Source organism: Akebia trifoliata, chromosome 11 (genome assembly GCF_017979445.1).
Source record: "Akebia trifoliata isolate Shusen 1 chromosome 11, ASM1797944v1, whole genome shotgun sequence".
Taxonomy (NCBI): domain Eukaryota; kingdom Viridiplantae; phylum Streptophyta; class Magnoliopsida; order Ranunculales; family Lardizabalaceae; genus Akebia; species Akebia trifoliata.
Window position 1 is genome coordinate 3,199,896 of NC_141385.1, and position 16,178 is coordinate 3,216,073.

Sequence of the window (16,178 nt, forward strand, 5' to 3'; positions counted from 1 at the left end):
TGGGGCGGAGAAGATGAGTATGATCTGAAGTGTCAGACTACAGATAATTAATACCCTGATCTCCCATAAACTCCAAACCTTCTTGACATGCTCAGGGAAGTCCACCATGCTGTCTCTCTTTCTCCTTTCTTTTCTATCTTCCCCTGTTCTATTTGAAGTTAGTTATTTCAGTTTGAGCTTTTATTTTTATTTTTTTTTTATAGAAGGTATGTATGTACATAAGTAATCAAATATTCAAAGTAAAATTAATAATAATGAACCAAAAATTGTAATAAAATTGAAAAATAAAATAAAATCTTCTACTGCAACTTGGGCTTTTTTTATATTTATTTATTTATTGGTGAAGGTGGTGTTTTTTTTTTTTGCCAGGTTTGTGGTATTAAACAAAAAAAATCAACTCGACTTAACTCAGATAATTACTGAGTCAAATTAGCTGGACAATGGTTGACTCAGACAATTCATAACTCGTCTGAGTTTCTAACTCAACTCAGCGAGCTTCTGATTTGAGTCGACTGAATTTTCTTGTATCGACTTGATAAGTTTGTTCACACAAATGGTAGTACCAAGTCGATTCAGAATTCAACCGAGTTAACTGGGCCTGGCCGAGTTTCAAGTCTTGAGGAATAGGCACTAAAATGATTTCTACAGGAAGGAGAAGAAACCCCATGGCATTCGTTCTAACAATCACTGAAATCAGTTAAAAATAGTCAAATTCCAAAGAAATGGTTTTTTTGGTTTTAAAGCCCAATTGGGCTTGGTCATACAATTCAATTTCAGGCCTCCAGAGGCCCGTATTTTCAAGTACCAGTGCCCACAACACCATTTTTAAGACAGATTCTATTACCACACCAGCTAGCCTTTACTAAGAGCACCCTCAACATGTGTGCTTATTGTTTGTTAATATCACATGACTTGGGGTTCTCTAAGTAAAAGTTGGTGTGGCAATATGATATCTCACTTTTTTACCTAGTAATGAGTCGGACTGATAATTTAATGTATCAAACAAAATTTAAAACCCACGTTCATTTTTCTCATTGTTGAACGATATGTCTCGAACATATCGAAAAACTCATCTGAGACAACTCAGTCTCATTCACGGACGAGACGTCAAAATGAGTTTTAAAACCATGGGTTGTTGTGTAGTTCAAATGAAAAGTGGACCAAATATTTATTGGTCAGTGGGACAAAATGAGTGAAATATACTGCATGCATGGGTTAGCTACTCCTACTCTACCCTTAAATAATAAAAAAATTAATTTTTAGACCAAATCAGCAAAGCTCATTTACACTTAATCAACTGTCATCAAGTCAACAAAACAAATCAAATTCACAAATTCCTTAATCTATTAAGAAGCAAGCAAGGAGGGATAAATACCTTACAAGTTGGGGAATGAGACACACCCAAGTATTAGGAGATCGAAGTGCTTAAGCTTGTATGTGGTTGAGCATATTTATATGGCTTTCTATCATGTGGAAATAGGACAAAGTGAAAGTTGAAAGAGAAACAAAGAGAGAAAATAAAATAAAAGTGAAAGAAGTTGCTATATGAAGTGTAATCAAAGATAAGTATTTAAAGGACAATTCGGCATGAATATTGCATTTTGTTAAAGTTGTAGTTAAAGACATTTGAATACTCCAAAAAGAAGCACAAAATCAAGAAGCTAGTGGAATCATGAAAGTCTTGTCAATGTCAGTTGTTGCATCTTTAACCCTCTTATCATCATCTTTGAGGCTTTAATTAATCTAAAAATTTGTGGTCAATTAAACAAATATTATTATTCCAATCATGTCTTCTCTTAATTCAAGTGTTTATGTCCATTCTGATTACTTTAATCTGATTTTTTTCTTAAAGTAAGAAGAATCAAACTAAAATGGTCATGTGTGATACCAAAATCACTGGTTTAGACATATTTTTAAAATATATTTATAAAAAAGAGTCATACCTGTTTTGATATTCATTTATTTTTACCAAAATGGAAATGATTATGCACATATTAATTTGCACATTTAATTTTTTTAGTCTTCTTGTGAATCGCAAATGAAAGATCACGTTTTATTTTTATTTTTTCACAAAATTATGAAAAACATAAATCAGAATCATATTTAGGATTTATTTTAGGTTGAAAATAATGGTATAAAAGTACATTTGACTAAAGGTCATTCCAGAAGAACATATTTTGGTAAAATAAATAAATACTAAAATGGTTATATAACCCTTTTCATAAACATTTCAAAAACATGTTGTGCTAGAAAACAGGTAACAGTAGGACATTTGATACTCTAATCACGGGAGTAGAGGGATTTTGATATTGAATAGAAAGGATTAGTCGATCATTGGATGCATAATTGTATAACCTTATTAGGCTTACAAAGGAACTAAAATAATGAAACCCTAACCACTCTAAGAGCAACTCCAACTTGTCTCTATGTTTTTATATTTAGAGATAGAGAACTCTGAATTAAGTTTCAACCGGTCTCTTAACTTCTGACACACCCTCTAAATCACTATTCATGTCTCTAGAATTGGAAACAAAGCAAAAAAAAATTGGAGATAGCCTCTATTTCACTATTCATCTTGTACAAATACCAATTGTACCCCTATTATTTTACATAAATACCATTCTTAATTATTTTTTTTCAATAAAATTATATTTTAAATATAATGTTTGTCCTTATTTATTTTCAATTATTATTATTTAATATTTTAAAATCATATTTAATCAATTATTCAATCAAATTCGACAAAAAATTGTAATAAAAAATCAGTTAAAATATGAATATTCAAAAAAAAAATTGTAGTTTTTTATATTAAATAAATGAAATTAATTTAAATGTATATATTTATATTTTCTACTAAATATAAGATGGACATACCAAATTTGATTTCTCATACAATTGGTGGATTTTTATTTTTTATTTAAATTGGAGTTATAATCTAAGTATTTGTAATGGGTTTTTGAGCCATGGTTTCAAAACTAGTCCAATACCGAGACATATCACCCGAGTCGTCTTGGTATTAGGCATGGATGAGACAGACGGATAAGTCAATTTTTGGGACGAGATTTAAAATCCCATGTTCATTTTTGAACGAGATGTCTAAAATGTATAAGAAAACTTGCCTAAGACAAATCAGTATCTGGCATGGACGAGATGCGAAATAGAGTTCTAAAACCATGTTTTGAGCCCATCTTGCTTATGAAAACTATCGACTCAACTTGTTTTTTAGAATAAAGAAAAAAAAAAAAAAAGACGAAGGTATAAATGTGAGAAATAGAATCAAAGTTGGGAACATTTTACTCGGATCTATTTTGGATTAAGAAACTGATTCCTTGATTATTGGATCCCATTACAAGGGATATTTTTTATTCATAGAAAATTCAATTTGGAATCTCACAGAATATCGGATCGACCAATCACACAAACCCACATGTATTGAGGGCATCCCCAATTAAAAAGCTACCCTTACTAGGTTTCGCGAGTTTGATCATCCAAGATTCTGTGAAATCCCAGATTGGCTTTCATGTGAACAAAAAAATCTCTTGATTACAAAAAAGAAAGAAAGACTAATTGAGATGGAATTAGGTTTGATACTACAACGATGATTTTTCTTTTTATAAGAGTAAGATTGTATTAGTAAAAGGAGGTTACAAGAGAGAAAACCAGAAGAGGAGGTTGAAATACACTATGTGAAAACTGAAAATTTTGACAAGAAATTTTGACGGGCCAAAGCCCACAAATTTTAGAGACCAAATTACGATGGCCCATGGTCGTTGAAATTTTTTATGTTCCTCAATTTGACGGCTTAGAGCCATCAAATTTCTTCCATCCTCTATTAATTTGCTTATTTCAGTATGTCAAAAAAAAAATATTTGGAAATGAGAAATTTTCCACCTTGGTTTGTCGAATTTTATGAAATATAGGTTTTTTTGACGTTGTGATAACCCCAAAAAAAAAGAAGACAAATGATGAAGAAAACAATAGAAAACCATTACCATCACTACGTGTTACACATAGAATCCCATCTAAACACAAAATCGTCAAAGAAAACATCTAAAAAGTCCTTACTCAACTTCGACCAAAGGTAGATCAAGCCCAAAATTTTCATAGTACAACTATGATTTGCCCATCAAAAGGATGACATACCAAGACCAAGGATCTGTAAACAATAAGTGGTTGGATGACCTAGTATGATAATGTATTAAGGAATTGGTTCTTTGATTTATTGGCTTTTAATCACAATGCGTCATATCTAGTACTCTATTATTGACATGCAATTCCTTAAGCATATATGAGATAAAAGAAAAAACTCACGATCCAGAATGATGCCCCATTCCTATAACAACAAATGGGGCAATTGGGTCGACGTGTCCGTTGTTATAAAATAGAACAGTGTCAACGTGGCACAAGATGTTTTCTACATGGCCCAATGTGTTTAATCTCAAATTAAAACATGCCAAATGACTTGTGTTGCAATAAAGAATATTTTTAATCTGTAAAGTATTTGTACTTGTTTTGGAATCCACCTTGCTTAGGGACCTTGCTAACTCAACTTGTTTTTGAAGGACAATGACATGTTGTGTTATGTGAAGCAGGTTGAAAAAGAGAGAAAAAAAAAAAAAAAAAAGAGTAAACAAACAATCTTCTAAGTTAAGAATTAGAAAAACAAAAAGTACTAAAGCATGGAATTGAAGTTGCGTGGAACAATAGCTTGGGAACCAAAATGCATGCACTTTTAATATTAGGCTGTGTAGCCTGAATGTATTACTATGAAGATGTGTACGTTACATCCCCATAAATATGTGCACTTGGGTATCCCGAGGGAAAAAATCCTATGGTTCTATGCACTGCCATGTCAAGACAGTATGGGGGAATATGCCAGAGGGGGAGGCAAAAAAATCATTATTCTTTTATTTTTATAAGTTGAAGATGGTATTTTGGTCATTTTTCATCAGTCTACTAATAAAAACCAAGGTCAAAGTGATATGCTATCACTTCAAGGTTTTAGGGGATGTCTCAAATATTATCAACAAGTGGAGGGGCAGGTAGAAAAATTAAGAACATGCAATTCGTTGAATTCTCTTCATTTCAACTAAGAGCGAATGGTATCGTGAATCAGTTCATAGTTCAATATCTCACCTTGTTCACAGATCATAGTGATTCTAGTATGAAGAGAAAACTCGCAATTACAAATTACACCATTTCACAAAAAAGAGAAATATATACCCCTAAGAAAATATAACAATAATTTTACTATAATACAATAAAATTATGAAAATACCTTTGAAAAACAGAGTGTCCGATCGGTGAGAGCACTGTGTTAAATGATGAACAATACTTCTTGTTGACCAGTACCATCAAACTCCACAAACAATAATAAAGTTTTAATCATCACTCATTGTTGTAGGTAATCTTATCAAATGACATAAATTTCTGTGTTGAATTCTCTTTATTTTGATTTGTGCATTTTGGTGCCGATTTTAAACATTTGGAACACATCTAGTGCTTGGCTGAGTTGACTCGCCCAGACAGTAGCTAAGGTGAATAGAAATACAAACTTGAAAAACTGTATTTCCCGTTTTATGAACCATTTTATATTCAAGAAGAAAGGTAATTTCTCTTAAGGGTACAATATGGAAGAAGCCACACTTCAGAAATCAATGAGTGAGATTGGACATCCAGTTGACTCAACTAAAATTTTCATAGCTAAAGTCAAACTGAGTCAAGATTTTGAGTTTTGTGATAGTCGTTAGAAGCGATAATCAACTTTGAATTTAAGGGTGATTACCAAAATATGCAATGAAATCATCTTATTCACCAAGATAGTACACATTCCAAACTATTTAGAAAGTCAGGCAAAAAGGTGGATTTAGTAAATAAATTATTTTTTTAAGTAGTTAAAAGGCAATTACTAAAGTATTGAAATCCGTATAGTCAAGGAGAAGAAACTCATATGTTCACTCACAATTCTGATGGCCTGAACATGAAATCCAACAGTCACTACAAAGTACGTATCCCAAGAATACTTATTACCTCTAAGATTTATCTTGACTGTCGGATTTCTTATTTAGAAAAGGGGATTTTTTTTTTTTTTAATACTAAATAGTCCCTCAAACATATTTCCCCTTATTATATTAAAACATTTTTAAACTGTTCGAACCCGACATTTAGGTTTTCACGTTGAGATTGACATTCAGGCACTTAGATGAGTTAATTTCAAGTGCTTTTATTTATATTTTTTATTATAAGTTTTGTTCTTTAAAACAATGTTTTTTAGTCAAAGATCGAATTTTATTAGCTATTCTCGACAGCCGTAAATTGTGTCAAAGTCGAGTTCTATAATAAATTTTATTGAGATCAATTATTTTTATTGTTGAGCTTGACAATTGAAATTAACAATTATTATTATTGAACTCGAGCATTATATAATTACGGAATCGTCTATAATTGACGCCGGCAATTACACTTATTGAACTCGTCAATAATTATTCTTGACAACTATAATTGTTAATTTGGTCTTGACAACTACTATTGTTGAGCTCGACAATGTTAATTTACTAAAATTCATTAATAATTGATCTTGACAACTACAATTCTCAATCTCTACGATATTTTTTTTCCAAACCATTGAACTTATCACTGGTTGACAAGCATTCCCCATTTATATCAGCACTAGATTATCATTTACATTATAATTAAATTGATACTTTTTTTAGAAGAAAATTTTTATATGATTTTGAAATATTTTTTTCTCATTTGTTCATTTAGAACCAGAACCAACGAGTACTCATGACTGTTGGCAGTTTCGGTTCTACTTATTTTTAAATCGGAATCGAAAAAATATAGTGGTTATAGTTCTAATTTTCTTAGGAATCAAACTAGAACCGACCCATTTGACACCCCTAATTGGATAAGACATTAATACTCACACAAAATTGTAACTGAGTGTGACCCATCATTATGTTTTATTATATAGATGTATACTCGTTTCTTAAATCCTCTCTAATTCAATGCAAGTGGTTTACTTTCCTTTCTAATCCCTTAAACACTAACATCATTTTCTTAATATTTTGAAGGTTTTTTGGATTGAAATTTACATATAAATGTTCAAAATCGAGAGTATATCTTTCTTCATTTGTTATTTACCGTAAAATATTCAGAAATAATTGCAATTACCATTCAAAAGCACATGTATGTGATGAAGATGAGAAAATGGAGTTTGAGTATTTCGAAAAGTATTATTTTGGGAGATAGGGTTGATGAACTATTTAGATATAAATTTTTTGTCATTTTACCTTTACAAAAATAAATAATTACATCATAAATATTTTGGAATGCCTACAATAAATATTAATTGTTGAACAAGGTAAATTTTAAGGGGTCTTGTTCACTTATTTTATTACTTAAATACCCTTTAAAAAAAATTTCTTATTAAGGAAAGTATTAGAGCGAGGTACAATTCACTTTTTCTCTTTGTACTTTCAACTTTTTTCTATTTCCAAGCATAGAATAATCATACAAGTTTAAATTAAAGCCCATGCCACCAACCCCTCAAGCTTAAATTAAAGCCATTGAACCACAACGATCCAAAAGCTCAAAATTAGATTTCGAAATCTTTGGTTGCGTCTCTCTCTCTCTCTCTCTCTCCAACGACCAAGGTATGAAACATTCTTTCTTCTTAATTTCACTATGCAGTTTATAATGGGCTAAGGTTTTTAAAACTGTAAAATGTGTGATTATTTTATCTTTGGTTTGTTATGGGTTTGCTCTAAAAACTAATTTTCTTTTAGAGCTGCACTCCATGGAGTTTGGTAGTCATCCAATAAAAAGGCCACATATGTGACACATTCTTTCAAGCTCACTGACCCATTAATGTTAAGTTGATTAGGCTATTTTCACTAACTTAGTAAGATTTCAAATCTTATTAAGGGTTGTGCACTAAGTGAAAACTGAAAAATTCGATAGAAAAAATTGATGGGGCAAGGCCCACGGATTTTAGAAATTGAATTTTGACAGTCTAGGACCGTCAAAATTCTTGATGTTTCCAGATTTAACGGCTTAGAATTGTCGAATATCTCTCATCCTTCATTAATTTGACAGTTTCGGCCCGTCGAAAATAAAATTTTGACAATGATAAATTCGACGTCAATTTGACCTTTTTGTCCATCAAATTTTATGAAATTTGATGGCCATGACAGTCAAATTTGGGTTTTTTTCACATAGTGGTGGGACTTATATATATCTGAATTTGATGTGTACAATTAGAGTTGTGAGAAATCCTCCATGCCTCTCATGTCATCCATATAATTTAATGTCCACTGGTTATTTTAGACAATTCCTCTACGATTTTGTGAAAAATATCTTAGACGCCCCTATCAAAAAAGACTTACCAATTTACACTCATCTTCTTCTAGTAATAAATTTTGTGGATTTTAGTATTTTTCTTTCTCAATAATGTTCATCTTCATCCTTTTTCAAAACCAATAGTCTTCAACCTTCTTTATTCAATCTATCGAAACCTTCAAACCTCAAGATTATATAAGTTTTCTGGGAACTATAAAATTATGGAATTTTGGGTTGAAAAGTCTAGAGTTTCCAAATCAAAGTTAAAATTAAATCGGAAATAATGGATTGAAGATTGGGGAACAAATTACCCTAGAGGTTAAAGAGCTTGAAAATGATAGAATATAAGAGAAAATAGATGATACTTTTAGCCAATCTTTCCAAAAAAAACAAGTATCCTTGAATTTTCAATCCAAAATTCCATCGTTTTCTAGCTCTTAAAAAATCATATATAACCTTAATCTTTGAAGATTGAAGTAGATTCAATCTTTAAGGTTGAAGATTGATTTCTAAGATGAAAAATCAAGAATGAAGATGGTTGGTTATGAGGAAGAAAAATTAATTTAAATAAATAAATTGATGACTAATGAAGAACAGTGTATATAGATTTTTTTCTATTAGTAGTGTATGTAAGATATTATTCAAATTTTGAAGGGTATATCTAAAACACCTATTAACTCAACAGCTGCAACGGTTAAATTCCATGACTAATGTGCCAGGCACACGTGACTTCACACAACTCTTACTTATGCAAAATCTTTGCTTCATTTGGAGTAAGAAATTTAAGAGAATTTAAGAAAGTATTAAATTATGTAATCCCTTTGTTGTTTTCTATTTGCTTTTATAGGCACGCATGTGATACTCCATGGCCTGAAGGCACATGTTAAGATGCATTTAAAACACCTTAGAAATAAGCATTTGAGGGAATTTTAGGTTAGAAATAATTTTTTGGGCTAATTAGTTAAAGGATCTGGCCGAGGGACTTTTCTAAGAGTCCAAACTTTGAAGCGGGCAGCCCGCTTCAAAATGTGAAGGAACCTATTCGTTACATGACATGTGGCATTTTCAATTTATTTCACACCCCTTACATTTCCACCAAAATTTGAAATACCTCCTTGGAAATACCACACATAATCCAATGGAACTTGTTTCTTCAAAATTTTGAAGCGGGTTGCTTGCTTGCTTCAAAGGTTTTTCCTTTTTTTAAATAGTAGCTAAGTTTTGGCCTGTCTCTTTATAGTCCATCTAGTAAATTTTTCTTTTCTTAATAGTCCTTGGACCTCATTTGACTTTGTAATATTTTTGAGATACCCTAACTACCCTTTTTCTTATCTTCTTAATAAAGACGTATTTTATTTATTTATTTTCAATGTTTTATTAAAAAAATGAAGAATGAAGTTGAGATTCAATTTTTTTTATGATTACGTTGTAACTTTTGATTTGATATTATGCGTTTTGAGTATTTCAAGAAGATTTATTTACCTAATATCGAAATCGAAAAAAATTTGGATCACATTTACAATTGTCGAGTTCAACATTTTTATTGTCGAGTTCACCACTTAGAGTCGAGTTCACCACTTTTTATTGTTAGGTTCAACATTTAATTACTATCGAGTTCGACGATTGTTCTCCATAAAAATATTGTCAAACTTGATAGTAATTAAATGTTGAACTAGACACCAAAAAATGGTGAAATCAACACTAAGTAGTGAGTTTGACACCAAGTAATTAAATGTTGAACTAGACAATCAAAAGTAATTAATTAAGTAAATTTGCTAAATTTTTAGCTGAATCAATTCGATGAATAATCAATTAAGTCGAGTTTTAAAATAATATTTTAAGTATTTATATTTTTTTAATAAATATAATATAAATAGATCAAATTAATTTGATGATGATGATAACCATATCATCTCCATCATCATCATCAGTGTGAGTTAAAAATCACTGATTTTGGGAAGACAAAACAAGAATTTTTATTTAGATCTATTTTTTTTTTTTTTCATTATTATATAAAAGATGACCATAGTCAAGGAGGATGTCATTAATTTTAAAATATAGGATATTAGGTTTATAATTTTGGTAAATATAGAACTTCGGATTATAATTTTGGTAATTTAGTTAAATTCCCATGCAAATCGGTGATATTAGGTTTATTCCCTGCAAAATGCAAGATTAGGCATACCCTACCATCAAAAGTCAACGTCCCTTTTCCAAGATGAATTAATAGAAAATATTTGATTTTGTTCATTCAAATGGAAAATCGTTGATGGATAACACATTCATTCAAATGGAACAGGAACTATATAGGAAAGAAAGCAAACATGGACATCACACAACCGACCATATATGAGTATCTCAAGAATCTTTGGGATGCACAGGACATCTGGGTTTTAGTTCTATGTAGTCTATCCCTGCAGATCTTACTCATCTTCTTGGCACCCCTTCGAAAGGGAAGACTCTCCAAATGGTTAAGTCCATTAATATGGGCATTGTACTTGCTGGCTAACTCGATCGCAGCGTTAGCCCTTGGAAACATCTTCAAGACCCAAGATGCATCCCTTACAAACTTCATCAACAATGGTGGAACAAACTCTTCCATTTGCATCGACTACATTGCTAACAATGCCACTTTTACTACATGCAATAAAGATCATCAATCTCCGCTCAATCCCCCCAGTTTCAACCTTATGGCATTTTGGACTCCATTTCTCCTGTTGCACCTGGGAGGTCCTGACACTATCACTTCATTTTCTCTCGAGGACAATGAGTTTTGGATAAGGCACTTACTTTGGCTGATTTTCGAGGTCTCAATTGCAAGTTTAATTCTTGGACAGACCATTCCCTGGGAACTATACTCAGATATAGTCCCACAGGTACTAATATTTTTGGTTGGAATTATCAAATATGGAGAGCGGATTCGTGCTCTTTATCTTGCAAGCATGGATGCTTTCAAGAATTTAATACTGAAAAAGTCTGATGCAGTCCCGAATTATCCCAAGCTCATTACGTCAAAGAAGGAAGTTGATGTGCCAACCGAAAGAGAAAGAATGGAAGAAGATCCCGAGAATTCTTTAGCCAAAATCAATCCACTGAAGAACATTGAAGTGGTAGAGGTGGCTCATTGTTTCTTCAAGATGTTCAAGGGCCTAATTATTAATGCCATATTCAACTTCCAAGAACGGAAATTGAGTCGATCCTTCTTTCTCAAATTATCTGCTGAAGATGCCTTCAAAGTCATAGATGTCGAACTAGGATTCATCTATGATGTGCTCTATACAAAAGCGGCCGTGGTGCATTCTACCGTTGGGTATGTTCTACGAGGCATTTGCTCCTTTTCAATTTGGGCATCAATCATATTTTACCTTGCCATTTTTAGCTCTGATTATACTTCTTTGGAAATTGGAGTTACATTTGTAGTTGGTATCAGTACCATTGTCTTGGATATCATATCATTTATAATGCTCATCCTCTCCGATTGGACTATAGTCTCCCTAATTCGGATGACTACTCTCCATAAGTGGACTACAATCCCTGTATTCATCTTGAAGAAATTTACCTTCCTTAACACACCCAGGTGGTCAGAATTAATCTCACAGTATAATTTGATTGATATTTGTCTCGTCAAGCATTGCAAGTTTTTAAATTGGATCCTAGAGAAGTCAGGCACTACAGAATTGCTAAATTATTACATGCATACACCGCGCATACCAGTCACCAAAAAAATGAAGGCCTTCATTTTCGATGAGCTGAGGAGAAAATCTGATTTTGCAAAGGACGATCCCAAGACCATAAAGAAGTTATGCTTGCATCGAGGAAATTGGGTTCTCGAAAATGCAGATTGTCCTGTGAGCGAACTTGACTGGAGTATTGGAGAAGTAGAATTCGATGAAAGCCTTCTATTGTGGCACATTGCGACTGATCTCTGCTACAAGAAAGACACAGACAAGAGTGTCGACGATACTCAAACAGATTACATGAAGATCAGTAAGAACATAGCTGACTACATGCTATATCTCCTAGTGGTGCGACATTCAATGTTGTCGTCAATTGTGGGGTCCGGGCTAATTAGATTTCAAAACACATGTACCGATGCCAAGAAGTCACTTCAAAAAGAAAAATTGAAGACGCCAGAGAGCGCCCGTGAGATGTTACTGTCAAAGAATGATCATGAAGACAAGATCTGGATTGATGCAGTTAAGCTAGTGAACGTGCTTAATGAAAAATTGTCAGGGGACAGGAAATGGAGGATCATTAGTGAGGTGTGGGTGGAGATGTTATCTTACGCTGCGAGTCACTGCAAAGGGTTTTCCCAGGCTACGTCGCTAAGTAGAGGAGGAGAGCTTCTACTGTTTGTAAGGTTCTTGATGGCTCACCTTGGCTTGAGTGATCAGTTTTCTGCTACAGAGCCCTCTTTAACCTAATTGGAAAATTAGCAATAATAAGCGAGCCTGTCCGCATGGATCATACCCTAGTTAGTCGTATACACATTTCTATTTTATCACTTTTCTCTCTCTCTCTCTCTCACTCTCTCTCTCTCTCTCTCTCTCTGTCTTTTTTGTGTGTGTGTTTGTGTTTTTTTTTGTACTTGTATTCATCATTATTATGTATGAATAAAATCAGAATGTGTTATTTATTTGAAAATTTCTTATCCCTAATTTTGTTAATTTGCTCTAATTTTAATATGCTTTTAAAGAATGTGGATTGTATACACCCAGGGAGGGAAAGCGGATCCTCTGTAGAACAACTATCCTCTAGCACCCCTCTAAGCAATGTTTGGACTGTTGAAAGAGTGTGCCACATCAGCAATAGAGTAAAATCCCACCTTTATAAAATTGGGAGTTTAGTGGCTGTTCATTTCAAAAACAAGGATTTGGCCAAAAACCTCTTATGAAAACTTTTTTTTTTAATTAGATCTAAACCATTATCACAAGATGGCCGTGATGTTAATTTTTCATACTCTGGCTCTCTCTCATTAGTGGAGAGAGTGCTATAGAGGATTTGCTTCCCCAGGGTGGAGGATTGAAGTCCTCCCACACCCCAATACACACCATAAAAGTTGTAATACGAGAAAAATTTTAGGAAGAGATATTTTAGGTGTTAATTCCTTGAATAATGGTTTACTAGCTTGTATTGAGGTGTAGGAGGAGGGTTTCAATCCTCCATCCTGGGTGCAAACGATCTGGATTAGCATTTAAATTAAGTAAATTGTTATGGCTACCCAAGCAAGCCACGTGGATGGCACACTATTTTTGACTCAGTGACCCATTAATGTTTGGCGCACCCCTTGGTGGAAGGTCTTTTTCTCGCCTCTAATAGCATTTGAGGAATTTCAAAAGGTTCAACTAAAAATAAATAGTCTAAATAAATTAAGAATTTAAGGAATTGAAGCAAAACGTTAGTTTTGCTCACATGTATATTGAGTTTTGATTTTTGATTCCCCAGGAAAAATGAATCTAAAGATCTTTGGGCACATAATCCTCGAGATCCATAATTTTGACTTGTCAAAGTTATGATTGTAAGGCTTAGAATAGCAGCTGGAAAATGTCTAACTCTAAAGCAATATTTTAAAAACCAAATGAACGATGGAGTCAAATATAATATTTGTCAAATTGGTTAAACTGATATAGGACCATGGTTCAATTCGGTTGGACAGATGTGTATCTATTAAAAAATACAAAAAAATATGTATATATTTTTAATAAGTTAATTATATTGACAAGGGAATAATACTCGCAAAAATTGATGGTCATTGATTAGTTAATTGTATTACAAAATCCAATTGAACCCAGCACCAGTTCAGTCCGATTTTCGAAACACTGATGTACAATTTTTATTGGACTAAACTGGAAGATAATTCATTACATTTAACTCCAAAAATCTCAAGACTTAAGTAACTTGTTGTGCAAAAGTGAAATATAAGCACACAAAGAATACAAGGATTTACGTGATTCGGCAAGTTGCCTATGTCCACAGAAGAGAGAAAGATCAATCCACTATCAACGATAAATATTACAAGCTTTGAAATGTCTACAACTCCCAAAGAGTAAAAAACTCACGCTACTAATCAAAAAGGCCCTTTTACTTCAGAATTAGGCTCTTGATGCCAAAGTCCAACTTATGAATACTTGACACCTCAGAACATAACCGATAATCAAGGGATTGTCGGGGCAAATGCTTGGTTTTGGGTCTAGTATAAGATTTCCTGACTAGGGCAAGATAGGAATATAGCTCCCTTTCTAGTTGTTGTTAGCAAAAGTTTGTAAATTAGTTTTGTTCAGTACGACTTGGACTTTTAGCGTCAACTTGATTGAATTTATCCAAATATGAAAAGGAGATAGAGTTGATTATGACCATAGTTTTAGAACTCGTCAACTTCAAACTCGGCTGAGTCATCTCGACTCAATTGGATTCCAAGGTGACTTGGCGACACTTTCAATAGAACCAACTCACCAAGTCAACTTAACAAATTTTCACCTTGACTTGACTTGACATATAGACATGTGTATCGAGTTTTTAAGTTCTAAAAGTATTATTCTTTTAATTCTAGGAGTGGGAAAATAATTTTCCCTAGGGGAAGGATTGGAATCCATTTTCATAAGTGATTTTTTATTGTAAAATCTCACCATATGATCAAATCGATGCTTATTCAAAACATAATGGTGTGTTATAATACCATTGCCCTTACAGAAAAGTTCAAGCGTTTCCAAGATAATAATTTGAGACAAACCAAATACTTCCCAGGAAACAACAGAAGTAGCATTTGATTATCTTAGAAACATAATAATAAATTTTATTTCTACTTATAAAATATTTTTTTCTCTCACACCCCTGGATTTTGGACCTTGCATTGATGAGCTACGGATCTGCAGAAGCTGGAGCACGACAACAGGACACATTTGACATAAATTAAGCCATGTCATATATATATATACATTTATATTTTCTTCTCTCTCTCTCTCTCTCTTTCTTTGTATTGCACTTGTAGCATCTACCTTTGAATAGTATAAGTTGTTTATAAATTACTGCATTTTGTTTTGTAGAATTCATTTAAGAATAGACAAAATCATAGAAGTTCATTTATTGTTTCACAAAACAATAGCTTATATTCTAAGTGCCATAGAAACTGCTGCTAATACTATACCCTCCTATTTTGTAGTGAGAAGTATAAATCAACTCCTCAAAATGTTTTTTTTTTTTTTTGAAATTTGATAAAATGACATAGTATTTTACTAACACTCTTGACACAATTTTCTCTCTCCTGCCCATAGTTAAAAAAGAAAACTTTCTGATCTGATGACCTTATGATATTCAAAAACATGATCCAATGCAATAGAGTTGTAGAAGAAAAAATTATATGAACTTTAAAAAAAAAAAATTTAATAGTTATTTTTCACTGTTGAATTTTATTTTTAAATTTGGATGCTCAATGGCCATTCAGTTTTAATATGAATATTTTCATGAAATCTAAAAGACTGGCTTGTTGGATTGTAAATGTGATAATTAATGTGGCCCAACAATTCTTAGGATTTGAAATCTAAAAAAATAAATATGTGGACAGCGGACAAGAGAGAGAATCTCTCTATTGTTGATATCATTTGTGCCACATGTCAAACGTTTGTTGGATTGTGAGTAAACACGTCACAATGTGAAAAAAGCCTAAATTTTGATGGGCTTGGACTGTCAAATTTCATAAAATTCGACTGATCAATAGGTCAAATTGGCGTCGAATTTTTCATTGTTAAAATTTGTTTTTCAACAGTCCGACATTGTCAAATTAATGAAGGATGGGAGAAATTCAACAGTTTTAAACCATCAAATCTGAGAATATCAAGAAT

The 16,178-nt window shown here is 32.5% G+C and overlaps 1 protein-coding gene across 1 annotated transcript; it reads left to right on the forward strand.

The window, feature by feature from the left end:
* Window positions 1-10,664: 10,664 nt before the first annotated feature.
* Window positions 10,665-12,764, forward strand: LOC147390365 (uncharacterized). Its single transcript, XM_086457856.1, has one exon. The coding sequence runs from the start codon at window positions 10,665-10,667 to the stop codon at window positions 12,762-12,764; it is 2,100 nt and encodes a 699-aa protein (XP_086313982.1).
* Window positions 12,765-16,178: the final 3,414 nt, after the last annotated feature.